Consider the following 22,764-nt stretch of genomic DNA (forward strand, 5'->3'; position numbering starts at 1 on the left):
TCCCCAACTCTATGTTCAAGAACAAGACTTGTGACTCCTTTCCTGTACAAAAGAGATGAGAACACCAAATTACTAATTATGAATTTAAGATGTTAAGAAAAAGTCTGATGTTTCAATATCTAGGCTACCATATGGAGTTCATCACTAGCTACAATACATGTACAAAAATTACAGCCATTCTCAAAACCATAAGGGGCGCATTCACATGCCATATTTGCAAAACAAAAGCTTATGGGTCCTAGCAAAGGCATCAAACAAGCTTGCATGTCTCCTCTTTGGCCTTAATGGAAGGAGAGTATCACTTAACCCTTTCACTAACTCCAACTCAAATAACATGGTCTTCCAAGCACACGTCTTGTCAATGTTTGGTGGTTCAAAAGATGGGATGCAAACGTACTCTTTCTAAGAGCAAAGATAATAGTGGGCTTAAGGTTGATTTGCTGGCTGATGAGACAAACAAGCTAATGTAAGGACTGCCAATATCTTCAATAATCATGGGCTGTGATAATGAGAGTTTGGCTAGAAGCAGCACAACCCACAACAGGCACAAAGGGCAAACAAGATGATATACTAGCATGACTAAAATTCAAAGTCTCCCAATCCAAAACTTCTAACGACTTGTTCAAAACTAGAAGACTGTTATCAAAAGACCTTAGTGGTCACAAGACAGCCCAAGGGCAAAGACAGATCGCATGCACAAAACTCATACATGTTCCCCATCACGTTGAGAGTGAAGCACTTGCATTAAGAAATTATGAGCTGGCTAGAGTGGTGTGAGAAAGGTATCAACTAAGTGGGTTGATACCTTGGATAGACTAAAGGCCTGCTTCATGGACATTCCACTGATTTGTGAAAGGAAAGGTGTAACCTAACAAATAAGTAAAGTGGGTTGAGGAGGTGCTTCAGGACAAGCTGGAGTACTAGCCAAACTCACCAACGGTGAAGACAAGGTGGTCTGTTACAAAACTTCAACTCACATAAAAGCAAAACACCCATTTCCTTGAAAAGCCAGAAACTTTGAGAAAAAAGTCCATATGTTTGCAAAGGCAATAATGGGCTGGCATCAACAAGTCTCAACATTAACACACAAAACATAACTTGAAAACACAAAAAGGGTGGTCATACACCCCCTTAATCAAGTTAAAATTCTTGGTGTGGAAGAGTGGCAAGGAAGGCAATAGTGGAGTAGCACCAACAAGTCTCAACATGGAGAATCAAATTTAGACACAACATGACAAGGGTAGACATGTGGCCCCTCAATCAAATTATAACATCCTTTGTCCCTACGCAGTCCTAAAGAGAATAAACGTGTACAAAACTAGGTGACGATCCACTCAAGGAGACAAACTTGTACATAATTATTTATAGTCTACTCGGGCTCGTAACTAAACGCTTATTCGATAACATCACTTAGATGCAACTGTAGATACTCCATATTAGTAATATCAGTTCGTTCCAAAATTTATTTTACAAAACTACGAAAAGCTCTTGCTTCAAATCTCAGATCAAACTCAATAACTTTTTAAGAAAGCTACCTACTGCAGATAACAATTGCTGTGACTGATCCTTCTGAAAACAAGTGTAGCAACCATCCCTTGGTTCAAACCTCAAATAATCATTCATAAACAATATTTAGTTCATTTCTCTTTTCCTATTATTGCCTATAACTGATCAAGGACTGGGGAGTTTGTAGTTTCCTAAAGCCAAATAAGAAACCCTTTACTACTGCACTTGCAAAATCAACAAAGTCATTACGGTACTATCCAGGCATTCAATTTCCTTTCAATGGTAGAAAACTCACAATAGAACACTTCTACCCTAATAGGAAGACGAATGGTGCATTATGCTAGCAATCAAAAAATAAACAGTGGCAAAATACAGGGGCAAATCAATTGGGTGCAAGGCCCAGGTAGAGAAATTAAAACTAGTCCAACATATAGTAAAATTTTGAAAGGAGATTCTCAGCTACAGAGCAGAGCTGAGCTGAACCTTAGATCTTCAAAATAGTGGCCATATGGTTAGTTCTCATTTCAAAACGAATTACATGGCCTTCGCATACCAGGTCCCACAGTAGATTAGGCCTCTTATTTCCATTCAGTGAAAAGTAGAGCTCCACTTCACTTATGAAGCAGGAAGATCCTCCAATTGTCAAACCATCAATGTCTTGCACGAGTAAGGAGTTGCAAATCTGGCCTCAAAGCTCATCCCCTGGTCTCTGCTCCTAATCTTCAAAGCAAGAATGGAGTTTCCTGGACGCCATTTAAACAAACATGCAAAATTTGGGCCAATCACAAATCCAAATGAGACAATGCGTGAGTTAAAACTCCCCTACTCCCCGAAAAAATCATGTGACATGACCGGGACTCCTGAAATTTGGTCGTTTAACCTCCCAAAAAGGGACACTTGAGCCTAATAGTACAACATTAAAATAAAACTAGACACTAGAGAGCTTCCAAGAAACCCCAAAGCTAGTGGAAACAATCGTGGAAGAACAAAAAAGCTATAACCCCCATTGTTGTATTTATAACCTCCAAGTACAAACCTAGTGCAACCATAATATATCAGCAGGATGCTTTGCAGCAACCATGTTAGGTAGAGGACACATCGGTCCACAATCCATCCATTACTGTACATGATAACTGTTTTAAGCCTGTAACATCCTGGATAAATAAGCATTTTGCATACTACTAAAACCCCATGCACAAAACTACAAACATACTTCAGGCTTCACTAGAAGCCATATTTTGAACAATAAATCCTTAATGCCCAGTAATAATTGGGGGCTAGCATGGACTTTGCTAGTGTGCATTTACGAAGATCTTACGTGTGACTGGACAATAACTTAAAGCCAGCTAGCCTGACCTGACTCAAACTTAAAAAGTTATTGCAGGAAGTGCACAGAACTCTCATTGTACAGACAGACTCCAAAGCACACTCTACTTACTTGGCCTGAACTTACTTCCGAGCAGGGCACAGTCTGACTAGCAGAGCAACTACCACAAACATAATGGTAAGTCAGCCTTTTACTTTACAGTTAACTGCCAAGGTCAGCAAAAATAACGCAGTGCAAGTACACAGGAAAAGCCATCTCGAAGAGCGTGTTACAGGCATATGTTAGAAAGTCACAAATGGCTCACACAATCAGATTCTATGGCTGAATTGAGACTGCTCATACTACTTTCAGGAACAGACAGAACCAGCAGACCCTTGGTTTCATCATGATCACCCCCAGACGCTTGATTTATCATCATGTTACTTCATAGGCAGCAAAATACTGCAGAAAGAATATGTTTTGCCATCACACAGCTGCAGAATGAATATATTATGCCTCCAGAGCACCCGGTTACCAAACAAACCAAAAACTATAATGGCCGACATAATCCACGAAGAGCCTCAATAGGTGTAAATAAAGCTAAGTAGGAACTCCAGTAGCACTCCTTGCAACTACTGAGGGGAAAAATGAAAATTCTGAGTGTTTCAATTTGAACACAATACCAGAAGTGTGCCATTTCATGGTAATAAAAAGTACAAATCCCTTACATAGACAAAATTCCTTTCTTATAAAATAGGGACCATCCTCTATTGACTTGACTACACCGGTGGATGTGATTCAAAAACAGATAACTATGACAGTTCAGCCTCAAACGACATCTTCAATTTACTTCTTAGATTTCTTTGGAACCCTGAAGAACAAAAAAGCAATTGTCAGAACGTAATCCAAATGTAATGCATTAAAAATGCTAGCATTAAAACTTTGAAGCCAAATCTCATCATTTGGACACAAGCACTATATACTAGTTGCACATACTCAGAGGCAGCAGGAGCTGGAGCTGCAGGCACTGCTGTCTCAGACCCTAGTCCCTGTGACATATCACCTCAGACAAATCAGTGTTACAACCCTCTCTACAATAAACTAAAAGTAAAAACAAAGAATGTAAGCTACCTGTGCAAGACGTTCTTCCCTCCTAGCACTCTTCCTTTCACGAATAGCCTTGTTCTTGGCTCTGCGAGCTTCAAACTGATCAGTGAGAGTCTTCTCACGGGCCTTCTCTGCCTTTGATTTGTGAATGCTCTCCATAAGCACACGCTTATTTTTGAAAACGTTACCCTTAACCTTCATATACATGTCATGGTACATGTGCTTGTCAATCTTTTTTGCTTCTCTGTACTTTCTCAATAGACGACGAAGAACACGCATACGCCTCAACCAGAGTATTTTTGATGGCAACCTAGCCTCTCTTGTACCACGCCTTTTACCTAACAATTATAGGCAGATGGGTAAAACTGCTTGGTTATACAATGTACAGGGGCATCTACCGCTATGCCGGGAGAAGGACCTACCATATCCAGTGTGACGACCTTTCCTTTTGGCTTCAAGAGCTCGTCTGGCCCGTGCACGAGAGTGAATCTTGGTTGGCTTCCGAATAACAAATCCATCCTTTACCAACTTCCTTATGTTTTGGCCTGAAAAACACACAAAACAAATTAGTCCCTTTTCTGCACAAATGCTTTACAATAGCTCTAACCATCAAATAAACCTTTAAATATATAATGTATGCCACGCCTTATCATTCTGCCAACTATAAACATTATCTTCCCTATCCATAAGTCAAGGAGAGTCAAGGAGAGGCGCTAATATACTATGCATATTCATAAAAAGTGCGAGTTGATTGGTGCTGCAAGCTTCTTTAAAGCTCATTGCATTACACGAATCCCAAAGGCATGCAAGGCAATGATAACAAAGCATGGCACAAAACGATTCGATAACGTTGATGAGATTGTGGACTTGGACCATGTAAAAATAGGTGCTGGTACTTCACTGGCCCGTAAAACAAAGGGATCTCACAGGGACAAGATGGCAACTAGCCACCCCACACAAGACACGGTATAACCGTGCACGCGGATGCTTAGCTAACAATACTCCGAAAGCAAAGACAGGTAACAAGCACACCGCGTGATCAAAATAGTTTCACAGGCGCCAGCAGAAACGGTCTTTGAGCGACACACTTCTCCATAGACAGAAGCAAAGAAAGGGATCCTTGACAAAATTGAAAGAAAGAGAAAGCGAGGGCATACAGGCAAGGCGCACAGATCCTTAATACAATGTTTGCAAGGAAGAAAAATACCAACAAGGCACACAGCGCAAACAGAGGAGGCTTACGTGAGTTCGCCATGGAGATCTCGTTGACCTCATTTGGATCGAGCCAGACTTTGCGTTTGCCGCACTTGAGAACGCTGGCCGCTAGACGCTTCTGCAGCTTCAGCGACACCATGGCTCCCTCCTGCCACACAAGCCCTCGATAACCCTAAAAGAGAAGACCCTGCAGTGAAGACGGGGGGTTTTATCTCGATAATATAAACCCCAATTTAAACTAATTTATAAATTCGCTAATAATTAGACAAATTTAGTGATGACTATAGATGTTTTGATTCTTGTGATCTTTGTTTTTATGGTAGGCAGATAATTCGCATAAGAAGTTTGGTATTACTTGCATGGTTGAGTCTCTGGCTCTTGTTCATTCTGTTATTTGATGACCTATGCCCTATCAATCATTAGGTGGCGAAAAGTATTTCAATATTTTCATTGATGATTTCTCACATAAGATTTGGGCATTCCTATAAAGTAGAAATTGGAAGTATTGGCTACGTTTTAGTATTGGCTTACTCTTGTTGAGAACCAATTTGGGTATAGGTTGAAATGCCTACGATCTAACAATGGAGGTGAGTATGTATCTAAAGCCTTTGAGTAGTTTTATGATGAGAAGGGCATTAAGCATGAGTTGACTGCCTTGTATACCCCACCCGAGAATGATATGGTTGAGCACATGAACAAGACGATTCAAGAGTGAGTTCATAGTATTTTGGGAGTGAGGCAATTACCATTGTTGTACATTTTATTGATAGTTTCCCATGAATTGTTGTCGACTACCAAGTTACAAAGGAAGTATGGTCTATAAAACCTTCATCATATCCTCATTTGCATGTCTTTGGTCATGAGGCTTTTCACCATGTTCCCAAGAACAAGCACAATAAGCTAGATCCTAAGTCGGTGAAATGCATCTTTCTTGATTATGAAAATGTAGGTGAGATAGACTATTACCTATGGAATCTGTAAACTCGGTCATTTGCAACCATTATATTTTTTTCCACGAGGAGAAAATGCATAAGCAGCATGAGTAAGCATTTGAGGTATATGAGGTGATATTTCAAGAGGAGCCTCCACCTTCCATACAAACAGCTAGATAGCTTGCAAAGATGATGCTCCAATGGTCCATGACCATGATGTTAAACAAGATTTATAGGCTCCACAACCTGCTATGAGATATTCTACTAGAGATAGATATCCTCCAAGCAGTCTGCACCCTCCATGGACTATGTTATGGTGATAAATGATGGTAAGCCTCTTACTTATGATAAGGCCATGCACAGAGATGATAGTCATCTTAGACAGCTTTCTTATATAGGGATTTGCATAATAAGATTTATATGTAGCCACCTAAGGGCTTTGAGGAAAAAGACAGGAAAAACCTAGTGTGCAAGTTGAGAAATAGCATTTATAACCTTAAGTTGACACTTAAAGGAATGGTGCAGTAAGTTTAATGATTTTATGCATTCACATGGATATACCTACAGTGATATGGATTAGTGTTTATATACGAAGAAGACTTGTGATTGTAGCCTTATGTTTTTAGTACTTTATGTGGATGATATATTGATTGTTGGGAGTACTCGTGATGAGCTAGCTGCCTTGAAAAGTCAACTCAAGAATAGCTTTGAGATAAAGGACATGGAACATGCCTCACATATTCTTGGAATGTGTATCATATGTGGTCGCTCTAAGAGGATTCTTTACTCGTCATCACAAAAGTACATCTGGAAGGTCCTTAAGTAGTTTATATGTAGGATGTTAAGCCTATTGGTTGCCCTTTACCTTCTCATATAGAGGTTACTTGGGCTCATTGTCCATAGTTTGATGATGAACAAAAGGCCGAGATGGCCAAGATCCCTTATGCATCCACAGTAGTGGGCAGTTTGATATATGCCATGCTATCCACTCTTCCTAACACATCATTTGTAGTGGGAGTAGCTACACCTAGCAAGCAGCATTGGGATGCTGTGAAGGGCATAGACAATAGGAAGTCCACCTCTAGCTATATCTTCAACTTTTCCGAAGATGTTATTTCTTGGATGTCAAGGGTGCAAAAATGCATGGCCTTATCTCCTACAGAGGCATAGTATATTGCAGTCATTGAGGCTTGCAAGGAGACCTTCCAGTTAGGCCATTTGGTGGTAGTGGACCTTGCTATTACTGATGTAGTCCCTTCTTTGCATTTGGATTCTATGAGTGATATTTGGTTAGCCAAGAATTTGGTCTTCCACATGCAAAGACAAAGCACATTAAGATGCGCTATCACTTCATCAGGGAGATAGTAGAGAACAAGTCTAGTGAGCTTATCAAGATCTTGACTCACGAGAATCTTGCTAATCTACTCACTAAAAGTCTCTTAATGGAGAGTTTTGTCTTCCTTAGGAAGATGATGGATGTTGGATTAATGACATCTCTCATCATCCTATTGTACTTTAGGTACATTTGTACTTTGTTGTTTTTTCTTGTTCTCTCCTCACTAGACGCACATTCACTTTAAAGTGGAAGGTTAATGGGGGTAAAGGCACCTATGCCTACACTGCCTTTGTATTCACTACACTTATAGTACCCGCATACATGTACACTGCAAATGGTAGAACTTGCATAGTTGTACACTTAAAGTGGTGGACACCCATCACTATCACTTCATTTTTTATTATTTCAATGACTAATGAATAAGTGAAGGCCAATCACACATTGTGACTATTTGAGTTCCCACATTCTATGTTTATTTGTCTTGCTTTCTTACTCCATCCTCCATAGCTTGCACCTCCCTTGCTTCCACGTACTCATGCTCCCACTCGAGCTTCTCCCTTCAATTTCAATAAACTTTTATTTCTACTAGTGGCAACTAATAAAAAAGAAATTATTACCTCTAGAGACTTTTTAAAGGTTTTCGGGCATGTTTAACAGTGCATTTATGCACACACTCAAAGTGATCCCTTTTATGTGAATTTAAACACACCCTTAGGCTATTAAGGCTATATATACATTTGTCATTTGATTGGAACTCTAGTATCTCTCTTGATATTAAATGAGATGTTTCATGGGTTTTGAAATGCGGCTACAAAAGTGCATTATGCTCCCTCATCTCTACTTTGATTCTTTTATAGTGGTCCTTTATTGATCTCTTGCTATGGCTTGATGATGAAGCAACTACAATTGCATACACCTTAGGTCGAGTGCTCCATATTTCCTCTATGGCTATGCAAAGAACATTCCACCAAAGTGATGCTTTACCCATCAAATAATTGTTTATGCACTTGATCATGGGGTCTTCCCTATAATGAGAGGAAGGTATGCATTCTTTGGGATAAGCATACTAAACTACCTAAATGAACTCCAACAACTTTTTTGTGAGTAAGTATACTCATGCATACTACCACAATGGTGGTGGTTGTTTAAGTATCCCAAGAGTCTCTTTGTGTTGCTACCTTAATCTTTTGACACTCTTCCTAATGCAACACACTTAGTGCTTGCACTAATAATGACTTAAGAAAGTGTGGGAGATCAATAGAGAAGTCTAATGAGCAATGACATTGATTATGGATAGGGATAGTACTATTATGACATGCTCTCATGGGTTTAAATAAGTTGCAAGCCCCTCTTTTGTTGTTTAGGGAGGCTCGATTGGAAAAAATAGTGATGGTGAATGGACCTTGTGAACGTGCTAGATCCCATAGTGTTTGCCTAGTGGATGCACTAGGAAAGTTTTTTGGTAGGGAAGCTAATATTACCTACCATAGTTATAACTTCTATGCATGGATCACATTCTACGGGGTTTGGATTCATGCTAAGTTGCGTGGTTAACAAAGTTCTACTAAATAATTCAACCCTTCTTGCATGAAATTTATGCTAAGCACCAATCTAGTATCATTTCTAAAGTGTAATAATTGTTTTTCTTTTCTTCGTATGCAAATTAGCTATTCAAGTTCAAGAAGTTTGTAGTAAAGTAGGATTACGTATGATTTCATTTTTTCTAATATTAAGTTGTAAACTTTTTAATCCTTTATACTTATGGGAAAAGTAGTGCTAATTGAGTATGAGAACAATTGAAAACTCATAAAATGTGAACAAAAAATTTCTAGCTATTATGATAAAAGATACCATAAATAGCAAAAATGAGCTAAAGTGAAGCTACAAAACCAAAGAAAGTCTAATCTATGCCTTGTTGCCATGATTTGCAAAAAAGGCAATTGCTAAAAATAACATGTATAAACAACAGTAGCTAGTGCTCGAAATGGTTCAAATGGTAGAGTTGGCAAGTTCCATATAAATTATGGAATAGCTTTTGGAAAATATTATGCGCTAGTATTAGGTTATTATGCATGTGTATTCATATTTTTACCATAAAAATATAGCAAATTGGACCACTATTGTAATTGGTTTTGCGATTATTGTAGCATAAGAAGCATGCCTAATGTAAAATTTGAGCAATGTGCTCACTATAATGCACTTTAGAACAATTTTTGGGTAAAATATAAGATTTTATGAGCTACTTGGAATCTTGTATTTTTAATGTAAACCTACAGTGATAAACATTAAAAGAACTGGTGCATGCAACTTAGAAACTCCTGGACAAGCTACAAAGGCATGGACCTAGAGTTTGGGTATTGTAAAGAGCCAAGTGAGGGAGATATAGGGTGGCATATGTTAAAATATCAGAGTGAGAGCAAGAGAGTGTGCACCAAGAGGGAGAGAGAAAGCTCAAGTACAAGAAGAAGATCTTGCTTAATGAGTTATTCACAAGTACAACTGGTACACTCTCCTCTACATTGAGAGTTACCTCTAGGCTATTTAAATATCATGTTGAAAAATTGGAGTAAGAGCAAGAAAGTGTGCACGAGAGAGAGAGAGAGAGAGAGAGAGAGAGAGAGAGAGAGAGTACAAGAAGAAGATCTTGCCTAATGAGTTGTTCACAAGTACAAATGATACACTCGCCTCTACATTGAGAGTGACCTCTAGGCTATTTAAATAGCCTCTAGATGTCTAGGGTTAGGGTTTCTCTTTGCCCTCTAATTCATTCACACCCAGCTATCCTTATCCACCCTTGCATACATAGGGTTCACATGTCTATGTCTCAACACCCCTCCTCAATGCCAGAGTGGCATTGGACTACAAGACATGTTAATGCCCCACCTCAAACAAAATGGAATGCATTTATAAATCATGTTATAAGAGTGCTTATAAGTAGAGGATTTTATAGTTTTAGAAAAGTCAATCATCATATGCTTTGGAGAGAAAGTTGGCCTCCAATTCTTTTGGTACTTCAGGGGTGGTAGGACACTTACTGGTAATATGCCATGTCTTCTTACATTTGTTGCACTTCATTTTGTCAGGATATTTTTTCCAACAGTTACTGGCAAGATGCCCCTTCTTATTGCAAAAGGAGCATTTGGTGGAGATAGTATGAACCAAGAGTTGCTCACGAGCTATTGAAGTAGATCCCTGACTAGTGTTGCCTTCTGATTTCTTTTCTCCTCATCTAAACAAGATTGGATGGTGCTTCCTAAGGTTGGATTTGGGATATTTGTAAGAGTAGTTACAAGGGTTGGGAATACCTTCTTTACTAAGGTTGGATTTGGGATATTTGTAAGAGTAGTTACAAGGGTTGGGAATACCTTCTTTACAATTTTTAAGAGATTTGCAATGGCATTTTCATCGTGAACTGGAGCTTAAACTAAGGATAGTTGTGCCATGAACCCCTTCATGTGAGAAATGAACTTACCTAGGTCTTCTCCTTGTTTATACTTCAGACTTAAAAATTAGATCTTAAGAAAAATTTTAGAGCTCTTTCTTGTAGCACCATAAAGCTTTTGAAGCTCATCCCATTTGTCCTTGGTAGTGGAGAGTTGGTCATTGTGATGGATTAGGGATTCATCTAGATGAAGCATGATTATGGCTTGGGCTCTTTCATCATCTTCTACATCAAGTGGGTTTGATGGATCAGTAACCTTGGTCCCTTTAATGAAGGGCTAGTAGCCCTGTTCCAACATTTTATACTTCACTAGTACATGCCGCCATGGATGAATGGCTACAAGTCCACCAGCATGTGATTGGTTCCTGGTTTTGTCCTCCTAGACCTTTACCCCTTTCTCGATCCAAAAGTTCGATTTCCAATCGTCTGATTGTTGATGGTCCGATTGTTTGAATCAGACTAGCCACGTGTCCAATTAGATGGGTTGGGTGGTGTCCGAGTGGTCTAATTGTTGATGGTCCGATTGTTTGAATCAGACTAGCCACGTGTCCAATCAGATGGGTTGGGTGGTGTCCGAGTGGTTCGATTTCCAAAATATTGGACCATCCGATTACTTGGAATCGGACATTCGAGTCCAACTCTGGGAATTGGACTCTGTAAAATGTGTTTGATTTCGACAACTGTGGTTCTAGAAGAGGCAAAAATCAAATCGACGATAGTGATTTTGGACATGCAAAGCCACACAAACTTTCATAATGCAAGAATAAACCAAGGATAAGGTTTGTATATACCTGACGCGGTTGGAAGACACCCATACACAATGATTGATCTGTGCTTTGCCCTGGAAGTCTCTCTCTCTCTCTCTCTCTCTCTCTCTCTCTCTCTCTCTCTCTCTCTCTCTCTCTCTCTCTCTCTCTCTCTCTCTCTCTCTCTCTCTCACTACTGAGATTGAAATTGAGCCTTCACCCCCTCCTCCTTGGGTTTTAACGTCTCGTTCTAATGCCCAAGTGTTGCCGTGTTCATACTCTTGCCTTGTCAATAGATTTCAACCCATTTTTTCCTTCTTTTTGCCCTGTTTTAGGCCTATTTACAAGAACAACCCTAAGGTGATTCACTTCGATTTCTTGGTCCTATCCTACTCTAAATGCAACAAAAATAAAAGCTCAAGTACTGAAATGATTTATTCTACTTGTGTAATCATTAAAAACTCAAAATACTTACTTGCTTGAAAGATTAAACTCCCAAATCTTCAACCTATATCAGGAACCAATTTGAGGATGAAACCCTACTTTGACATTCAATTTGAAGTGTGTAAGTGCTCAAGCTTGAATCCATTGTCTTGACAATAGAATCAAGCTTAAGTGGGGGCTCACACTTATTGTTTCAAGCATTTCAGGAAGCTCTAATGGCTATCTCTCACCTAGTTGTCGACACGCTTCTGATCCTACAAGTGTAGTGAGCTTACCTTGATGCTCAGATGAGTAGCCTCTTCCCTCAAGCACTCCGGTAGCTCCATGATCCATGATGTGAGCTTAAGCAAGCTCAACCCACTACCTTCAAGATCCATCCACCATAGTCATGTGTGTGAGACAAGAGAAGAGAAGAGAATAGAATAGAAGTCTAGAAGAGAAGAAAAGAAGAGAGGAGAAGATGGAGAGCTTCTCCACCACGGTCCCTCACCCTCACACACTCACTCCCTCACATTCTCACACTCCCTCTTTCAAGCACAAGCACAAGCACAAGCAAGAGGAAGAGAAGAGAAGGGAAGAAGAAGAGATATACTTTTGCCACACACCAAGAATGAGCTTCTCATTCACTTTTTGAGTTTATATACAAGCCCTAAATCCCTTGGGCACTCATCCCCTTTTTTACATGATCGGGTGTCTTGCCAAAGTCCTCTTTTCCTATTCCCTTCTATTTACCTTATCCCTTCACCTATGCCCGTCTAGATTTTACAATTTGCACAGGAGGGAGCTTGGCCCTCTTTTACAAAATTTTAGTGGCATCTTTCATTTTAAAAATATGCCTTTTTTCTTTTGCATTTTTCTGAGGTCGCCTTTGCGCCTTTTGCCTTCACTCCTTTGTGTTGACTTCATTGGGTCCACATTTTGAAATTTTCTTGAATTTATTTTTTCTTATTTTTCTTATCCCTGCATTGGGGTTAACACAAGCCATCCTTAGGTGCATATTAGCACACATGGTAGTGCAAAAAGTGTCCAATGACTTGGGAAGTGTCAAAAGCAAGAACAAGGGAGATAGGTTATCCTTAAACTCAATGCCTTATAAAGTCAACTAGCTGAAAATTGAGTGAAATCCATTCAAATGCAAGGACACATTAGTCCCTTTCTTCATGCAAAGGTCCATGAGCTATTTCAAGCAATACATATGTGATGCATGACTTATGCTTGTCATAAAGATTGTATATATTTTCCCCTAACTACTAGGCATTATCCTCAAGTGCAACAACATTGAAGTAAACTTATTTAGACAATGATAGTATAAGGGTGGATCTACATAGTTCATTGAACTCATCCCAATTGATCCATACCTTTGGGCTTTATGCTGTTGGTTTTCAACGGCCTAACGTGCTTCTTTTGAACTAGTACTTTCCATATTTGTGTTTTTCAATAGGTGAAATTTGCACCATCAAGCTTTTCAATATTGAAAATAGCACTACCATTTGAAGAAGCATCCATAATAACAATATACCAATGCAAAATCCAGGAGAATGGGATGGTATAAATGATTGCGAATCAGCCCCTAAAACTCAGCTAAAACAAGGACAAAACATGAGGGAATACCAAAGTATAGAGCTATCCACCAACTGTATGCAATAGACTGCTGAAGTATAAAGACAATGCTGAAAAATATAATTACAACAGTGATGAAATAAAGACAATAATATATGTCAATCCAATTGTGGGCTAATAGCCAAGAAAGTAAGCACCCACTACCATGGATTTTTTAGTAGCAACTAATATACAAAGAATGCAACTAGTAGTGACTAAGCATAGATTGATGATACCAAAGATTGTCACAAACTCAAAGTGTGAATAAACCATACATCCCATAAGCATATACATCATTGAAAAACTACTAATAGAGGTGTGTCCAAAGCATACATAATCAAATCAGCCCACAAGCTACATCTAATAAAGTATAAGAGAGCATATACATGAACTAAGAGTCCCATAGTCTTAAAGAACCAAGCTTTGCCAAGCAAATACAAGTATATCCCAGTGGAAGTCAATCTGGAATGCAAAGTGAGTAAGCAAAGCTTAAGACATATATATCAAGCCATCTAGAAAGTCGAAATGCATCACAAATACATCAGGGAACATAAGTGTCCAATGAAGCTTCAATACCCAAACGTAAGTGAGTAAGCAAGATAGCTCAAAATAGTTGATCAAAGCCCAAGTACATCAAATGTAGCTCAAATCCAAGTGCTAAATCATATCATAACCATATTTGGGCTCATATATCAATGCTAGATATCATGTAGATGTGTACTATACCCGAAATACCATGTAGGCACAATAGACATTCAAAACATGAAGCTCATAGTTGTATGCTTACTACGCAAACTATTATTATAACAATAAACACTTCAAATTCTAAGCTAATCATCCTTTAATAATTAGCGTGCGTGAAGATAGAAGAAAGAATAATCTAAGTCTAAGTATGTACAAAGCTAAAAACACCTATTCCTATCCAACTGCCCTATTCCTATCCAACTCCTATCATTTGGTGACAATGAGCAAACTGCTCTGCTTCTAGAAGACCCTTCACGAGAAGGTCTGTAGGATTATCATCTATATGTACCTTAACAAGCTCAATGCTCTTGTTGTCATTTACATCCTTGATAAAATGATACTTCACCTGTATGTGCTTTGTCTTTGTATGAAAGATAGGATTCCATGCTAGCATGATAGCACTCTAACTATCACAAGGGAGGATAGGAACCTCTATAATGCCAAGATCTCCCAACAGACCTGAAATCCATGCAGCCTCCCTACATGCCTTAGTGGCAGCCACATACTTTGCTTATGTAGTAGACAATGCAATACACTTTTGCAACGTGGATATCCATGAGATTGATCCCCCTGTAAAGGTGAATATATATTGTGAAGTAGACTTCCTACATTTAGAATGACCAGCATAGTCTACATCCATAAAGCCAATGACATATGCCTTCTGCTTTCCAAAGCAGATGCACAAATCCTTTGTGCCCTTAAGGTATCTCATGATACCCTTCATTGCTTCCCAATGCTTTTGGCCAGATGTGCCATGTAGCTACTAACTGCTCCCACCACAAATGCTATGCCAAGATGTGTAGCAACCATAACATACATCAAGCTACCAATAGCTAAGGCATACAAAATCTTGGCCATTTTAGTATTTTCATCATTAGATGTAGGGCCATCCTTTTGCACTGAGTTTTACATATGGAGGAAATGGTACACCAATCGCTTTCCCCCTCCATATTGAAGCATTGCAAAATCTTGAAGACATACTCCTATTATGATAGGTAGAGAAGACCCTTCGATCTGTCCATGAGTACATGTATCCCAAGAATATAATTTGCCTCACCAATATTCTTCATGTCAAAAGTGTTGTGTAGGTTTTGTTTCAAGGTGTCCAAAGCATAAACATCCCTGCTTGTAATTAGCATGCCATCCACATACAAAACCAAGAGAATAAGGCTGTCATCTACTACCTTCTTGGTGTATAAGCGGTGATCCACTTGACTCCTATTTATTGAACCCTTGACACTGCATGAATGTATCAAACTTATGATACCATTCTCACGGTGCTTGTTTAAGTTTACATACCATCTTTCCTTTCCCCTTTGCAACAAAACCCTCAGGCTGCTACATATAGATGTCCTCATGTAGATCACCATGTAAGAAAGTAGTCTTTACATACGTTTGTATGAGTTCCATATCCTCAGATGCAACCAAGCCCAAGATAGTCTACAAAGTAGTCATTTTGATTACAGGAGAGAAGATTTCATCAAAATCAATCCCATGTTCTTGCTTGTACCCCTTTGCAACAAGTTATGCTTTGTAATTTGGCAAGGAATTGGAAGTGATTTTCATCTTATAAATCCATTTGCATGGTAAAGGTTCATGGTTTGCAAGTTGTTGGGCCTGCAAATTTGCATTTACAGCTTGCTCTCCAAAAATTTTAGCATGCCATCCTCCTGTCCTCCTAGTTCCTAGCTGCATGTTTTCTTGCTCAGATTGTGGTGTATCATGGGAAAGTCCTTGCCGATCATTTTCAACATCATTCTCTACATTTTCAAGGTCATCTACAGTAGGTATTTGGTGCGCGGATCGGATGCTGTATGCTCGCGTAGTGAATGCCGGAAGGTCCCCAAGAACAAAAGAACTCTACTTTTTGCACAAAACTCAAGGTAAAAAGCATGCACGACATGAACAAGAGACCAATTGGGTGGAATCTCCCCCCATGCCTTGTGTGAGCGCTCCACAAAGCATGTATTTTATGTATTAGTCATCTTCAAGCTCAAATAATAGCCCAAATTACAAAATAGCACGCTTTTGGCTTTTGAGTTTGCTTTAGCACAAAATAGAAATAAAGCTAATGGGCGGCGTCCAAAGAGTCAGGCATACCCAATACAATGTCCAAATACAAATATCATAATCGTGCGCCCATGCGTATACAAAATAATAAATAAATATCCAACGCCTCAATAAATAGGCGCGACAAAATATAGGCGCCATGCCTAAGGTATGCGCCCATCAAAATATAAGTGATAACTCTAATACACGCTATCCTCCAATGCTTTCCTTCGCCACCACTTCTGCTATCTCTACACATCAACTGAAGCATTCACAATCGTTAGTAAAATAATACAATTAAACTGACAAAAGTGAATACCTAGTAGTCTTCAGCTACATAAATAAATCAATTGGTTAGAAATCAATCCTAACCTTAATTTATTACGAGTGCGCACTCTAAACTCATAAACGTTTATTAATTTAATATGTATTTTGCGGAATCACCCGATATGGAATCACCCATGTACACACTAAATTAATGAAACGCCCGAAAAGGATAGGCGTCCCCATCAACTTCTCGCACAAAGAATCCACTTTGTGTATGAGCCCCGGTCAACGAAGTTTACGGAATCCACCGTAAAATCTCACGGAATCCACCGTAAAACCTCACGGAATCCACCATGGCACGGCATATACCTCCCAAGTGGTATGTCTGATGTGAAGAGGCACCATAGCCACTATAGTGTCTCTTCATAGCTCACTACTGTCACTGTCACTCCAGTCTTCTCTTCAGTCTTCAGCAGCTGCTTCTTCCATTTGTTTTAGCTCTTTTGAACTTAGATTCATCGTTTCCAAAAGTTAGAAAACTTTTCCAAAGTCACACATACATTCTACAGAACACTTATAGAAGATCTACAGAACATAACAGAATAGAACAGGAACAAAGTAGAGACAGAACATATACAGAGGGTCTACAGAAGGTTTACAGAGGGTTACAGAAGATCATCAGATAACATCAAATCCTCATAACTCATACTAAAACCATTTCAAACCATCAAAAACTATTCAATAAGCTTTCAAAATATTTCAAACTTCATTAATCATCAATCCATGCTTCACAGAGAAGAAAATCTGAACAAAGCAGAAGCTATACAGAAGGTATTAGAACCAATTAGAACCTCAACATAACTTATCAGAATTTCACAAAGCCTCATATTTCCACTAAGAATCATCATGAGCTTCCAAAACATAATCAATATCATCCAAAACACTCTCAAACACTTCCATTAACATTCATACATCACTCTAAATCCATCAAAAATCAATCATTTAGACCTAAAAAACAACAAAATTTGGTAAAAAATTCAATCTTTTTCCACTCTCAACATAGTTGATCCCACAATTCAAGTGCGACCACCTCAACTCCTTCGCATCCACAATGAGCACATCCATCATTGAGAGAAGAAGATAGAGAAAGATAAGGAAAAGAAGAAGAAGAGATTCTCCTCAACTAATCCTTCACTCTCACTCATAATCTCTCTCATACATAATTACAATCAACCACTTACCAAATAAGCTATGATAACTAGAGGAGAATAAGAAAAAGGAAGCAAGAGATGGAGATGAGTTTCACTCTCTCTAGTCCCTTGCTCAAGCTCACACTCTCACTCTATCCCTCGCTATCAAGTAATGGTTGCACAAGATGAAAGACAAGAAGCAAGAAGAGTTGTAGCTCAAATATTGCATACATAATAATAGGGTGCTCCCCATTCACATTTCACATTTATACATTAAGGTTAGGATTAATATTTCCACCCAAATTAGGGTTAGATGAAGGTTCGTACTCTAATTATGCTCAGGATTTCCATGCAAAGTTGGAGGCATACCCATTTTTGCAACTCAGATTGGTCCTCTTCCAATTAGTGCATATACCTCATGTTAATTGGATCTATTCTATGCAAAAAGCGAATAGACTCTTACATATCTACAACCCCCATATCTATTGTAGCTCATCTAATCTATCTTTGGGGGATATTACAACTTGCACAAGAGTAAGCATGGCTCTCACAAATTATTACAAGAATAATATTGTTCTCCCATCTGCATGTAATAAATTATAATTACACATGTAACATACCTAAATTTTTTTGGTAAACATGCACAACCATACTATATTTTTACCTCCTCACATATAAACCACTAATTTTTTTGCTTATTTATAGACACACACACACATAGTCATGCATGCGCTTTAACTAATTTATTTTACTCCATCCTGTATGTAAAATATTTAAATATGAGTTTATTTTAATTTTATCCTAATAAATTGAATTGATATTAAATATCATAATTTATTTATATTTATTTTAAATTAAATTATTTTATTTTAATTATAATTATTTATCTTTTTTCTTCAACTAATATTAATATCTTAATTTAATATAATTATTTACTAACTTTCATAATTTATTAAAATTATTATTAAATTATTATTGATTTGTTACATTATTTTAATTTTCCTATTAATTACCCTATTTTAAGAAGAGTTTTGCAAATTGTTTAATACATAAAATTTCCCCTTTATCCTAATTATTAGTTTGATTTCTAATTACTTTATATATATAAGGAAATAAAGAAAAAAGTGAGACCTTAATGGGGGCCATACAAGCATCATTTGGAGGAGAGAAGGCTCTTTTGAGAGAGAGAGAGAGAGAGAGAGAGAGAGAGAGAGAGAGAGAGAGAGAGAGAGAGAGAGAGAGAGAGAGAGAGAGAGAGAGAGAGAGAGAGAGAGAGAGAGAGAGAGAGAGAGAGAGAGAGAGAGAGAGAGAGAGAGAGAGAGAGAGAGAGAGAGAGTGTGTGTGTGTGTGTGTGTGTGTGTGCATGCACCCGCGCATGCACACAAAGAAAAAGAAGTAAGTGAAATTACACAACAAGGAGATAGTGGTCGTTAATATCTCACCATTCTTCTTCCAGATATTGTCATTTGAGCATTCTTCTCCAACTACCATGGCCCCACAAAAACATGTCGAGATTGCGAGACCTTTTCCACCTGTAGATTTTCTATTTAAGTTGGCATTAAAATAGTCAAATAATATTAATAATTTTTAAAATAATGACTCAAAAATTATTTAAGAAGAAATTCCTTTATGAATTACACGTATTTTATTTACCTTCTTCATGATTTAGCTAAATATGGTAAGCAAGTTGTTTGATTTTCTTTTTCAACTTTCGAGTACTCATAAAATTAATCAAAACACCTTCATATCTAGCTATATGTGTATATATGCATATAGAATAAACTCAAACCATGAGTTGATTGTAAGATTATTAAAAGAAGTTATTGAGATTCCATTGAAAAACTACCTTTGATATTGTCTAGTAGAAGGTAGTTGTACTTGAATATGACCGATCGGTTAAAGTTGAATTGCTCATGTTTCAAATATATGTGGTTGTGATTGAAAAAGTATCATGATGGGATGTGGTACGACATGCACTCGCCCCATAGTGTTGTGGTCACGGCTTCCACCCAACTAGTTAATTACCATCTAGAGTATAAATTGCCACCTAAACAAGAGGTCAAACATAAAAGGAAGGTTCCCCCTTATGTTGGCACAAGAACCATTGGGGCTTTGGTTAATCAAGTAATTCTCATGACCAATCCTACGATAGGGATGAAATCCTCGACAGGCATTGTGCATGGTGATGGGCACCAGAGGAACTCCAATTTAGAACAAAGGGAGTCGAAGAGTGAGATCAACTTAATTAAGGTCAAGGTATTGAATGGTGGGATACTAAGGGAGAGGATAACTTATTTCAAGACATGTTGAAGAGTCCCAATAGTCTCAAATTCAAGACTGGTTGCCTCTTGCCTTCATACTTTTCTTTTTTGTACGTGAACTAAAGGTATTTAATAAACTCTATGCAGCGAGACTAATTAAGGAAGCTGCTTGTGTATGTCTCATATTTTGGTAGCCTTTAATTAGATAACTAAAGTAAATTTGAGTGCATGGATGGAAAGCAAGTGGATGATCATCACAATGATGTCATCCAATGGATGGGTGGACTTGATTGGTCAGGTGCTTTCCAAAAGAAGGAATTAGGTAAAAGGCCCAACAATGAATTCTTAAGGTCAATGTCATAACAACCCAGCTAGCACTATTTTAGGGGACTGAAGTTGAGATTATGCCTTATGGGTAAAAGGGTCGAGCATAGCTCCCCTCCCTCTCTCACTCTCTTTGAGCCAACTATGGTGATAATCTGCTCTCAACCTAAATTGATTGCAAAAAAGTGATCCTTCACAGTTGAGTGCTAGATTGTTGATAGAGATCATTAGATCCTAGGTCCCTCAAGTCAATCCTATTGGGTTGAGGTCATATGTTCACTGTAAGGTAGACCTAGAAGGACTAGCTAAGTTTGTAGATCCTAAGGGGTTTAGATGGTGCTACTCAAGATAGGCAACTACCAAATGTCCTCTCCCCTTGCTCATCATGGGGTGGATACATCACACTACTAATGGGTAGTGCCTAAAATAGTATACTAAAGTCATTAGTAAACACAATGACAGATGTGACAATGAAGGACTTAGGGTTGCAAGGAATTCAACCTACACAGTGGCTTATTAGATTGGCAGACCAAAGTAGAATTAAACTATTGGGCATCCTCCCATACATTAAAACAACCCTTGCAGGAAGAGACTATTGGCTGACATATTTGGTGGTTAAACCAAATTCTTATAGGACCTCATACCCTCTACTGTTGGGAAGACCTTGGCTTTTTGAAGCAAGAGCCAGAACGGACTAGTTCAAAGGAACCCTAACCCTAGGCAGAGGATCCAACAAAGTGGTGTTGAAATTGTATGGATCGCAAAAAGGCAATGGATCCACATCCATTGAAGTCATAACAACTGACTCCTCCAATGAGGTAACAGATGGTACATTAGGAGATAAAGAGGCTGTTAAACAGATCTTTCCCAAGAAAACAGAGTCACAGTCCCTAACAGTGGGCACTGTAAGCCAAGTGCCAAGAAAGGAAGCAAAGTCCTTGTCCATGGGAGAATACCTCCTGCCTCAACTAGAATTGACTTCTGAAATCACCTCTGACAGCGAAATAAAAGCATGGATGTATTGTTCTCCCTGTTACATGGCAGTAATAGAGACAGAATAGTGACAGAGTAGATACAGAGCAGAGATAGTAGTAGAAGCAGAGCCACAGATAGTAATAGAGACAGAGCCAGAGATAGAAGCAGAAGCACAATTAGATGCAGAGGCAAAAGATCAGTTCTTCTTCTACAAAGCCTCTACAGAAGCAGAGATAGAGCCTCCAGCGGAAGAGGATGAAAATGATGAGAAAGAAAACGAAGCAGGTTATGAAAGTGCAGATGAATAATTTCCTCTGATAACGGATGATCTTGTTGATGTCCCTACAGAGACCTCAGAGGCCGAAGATCTCATGGTGTTGGATGGAATGACCATGGTTTCATTTGGGTTGGCCAATGGACCACAAAGTATGCAGAATCTGCATAAGCAATGGATCAAAGGCATAAAAATTAAGTTCACTAATGGCTCATGTCGACCTGACCGTTCAGTCTGTGGAGAAAAGATGATGATGATGCCCCCTACCAAGAGAAGCCAGAGCTATCAAAGCCTCGGCTTCTAGAAGGTCTGTGCTATGTGACATTCCTGGACGCATCCTTTGAATATGAATCCCTAAGTCCATAAGAAATCACCTATCACACAGAAGCAAACAAAGCTCTGATACCCTTCTAGCAACCTCAACAGACAAATGAGTCATGTATTCAGAAGGAGGACGCTAGTTCTAGTGGAACATTAGACGAGGACACTACTCTCTTGAAAGAGTCAGACCTCTATTTAGAAACAATCCGTGGGACATTTATCTGCGAAGTGGAAGGTGAAAGGAAAGTGATGTTCTTGGATACTAACGGTACTGAACGTCACCTAAAAGTGGATCTCAATTCTCCAGAAGAAGAACTAGTGGTCCTGCGAGACTTACTCAAAGAGAACTTAGATGTGTTTGCTTGGTCATATAAAGACCTAAAGGGGATTTATCCTACAGTATGCCAACATCACATTGACCTAGAGCCCGATGCCAAACCTGTAAGGCAAAGACAAAGGCGTATGAATCCTAATTATTCTACTCTGGTGAAGGTTGAATTATTGAAACTTCTTGAAGCTGAGTTCATTTATCCCGTGGCTAACAGTGAATGGGTTTCACCCATTGTGGTAGTATCCAAGAAGAACGGGAAACTTCGAATATGTGTGGACTTTCGAAAGCTTAATTCGAAGATGAAGAAGGATCATTTTCCTATCCCTTTTATAGACCAACTATTGGACACAGTGGCAGGTCATGAGCTGTATTCCCTCTTGGATGGATTTAGTGGA

The 22,764-nt window shown here is 38.7% G+C and overlaps 1 protein-coding gene across 1 annotated transcript; it reads right to left on the reverse strand.

Annotated features, from left to right (window-relative positions):
* Positions 1-3,399: 3,399 nt before the first annotated feature.
* LOC148009664 (large ribosomal subunit protein eL19y-like) lies at positions 3,400-5,321 on the reverse strand. Its single transcript, XM_087672708.1, has 5 exons — positions 5,162-5,321; positions 4,342-4,464; positions 3,944-4,257; positions 3,809-3,861; positions 3,400-3,683 (listed from the first exon to the last, which is right to left on the reverse strand). Exons 1-5 carry the CDS (start codon positions 5,271-5,273, stop codon positions 3,659-3,661), a joined length of 627 nt encoding a protein of 208 aa, XP_087528834.1. The 5' UTR covers positions 5,274-5,321; the 3' UTR covers positions 3,400-3,658.
* Positions 5,322-22,764: the final 17,443 nt, after the last annotated feature.

The sequence above is a fragment of the Lygodium microphyllum genome, chromosome 30 (genome assembly GCF_053477565.2).
Source record: "Lygodium microphyllum isolate KBCC chromosome 30, Lygodium_microphyllum_v1.1.10, whole genome shotgun sequence".
Taxonomy (NCBI): domain Eukaryota; kingdom Viridiplantae; phylum Streptophyta; class Polypodiopsida; order Schizaeales; family Lygodiaceae; genus Lygodium; species Lygodium microphyllum.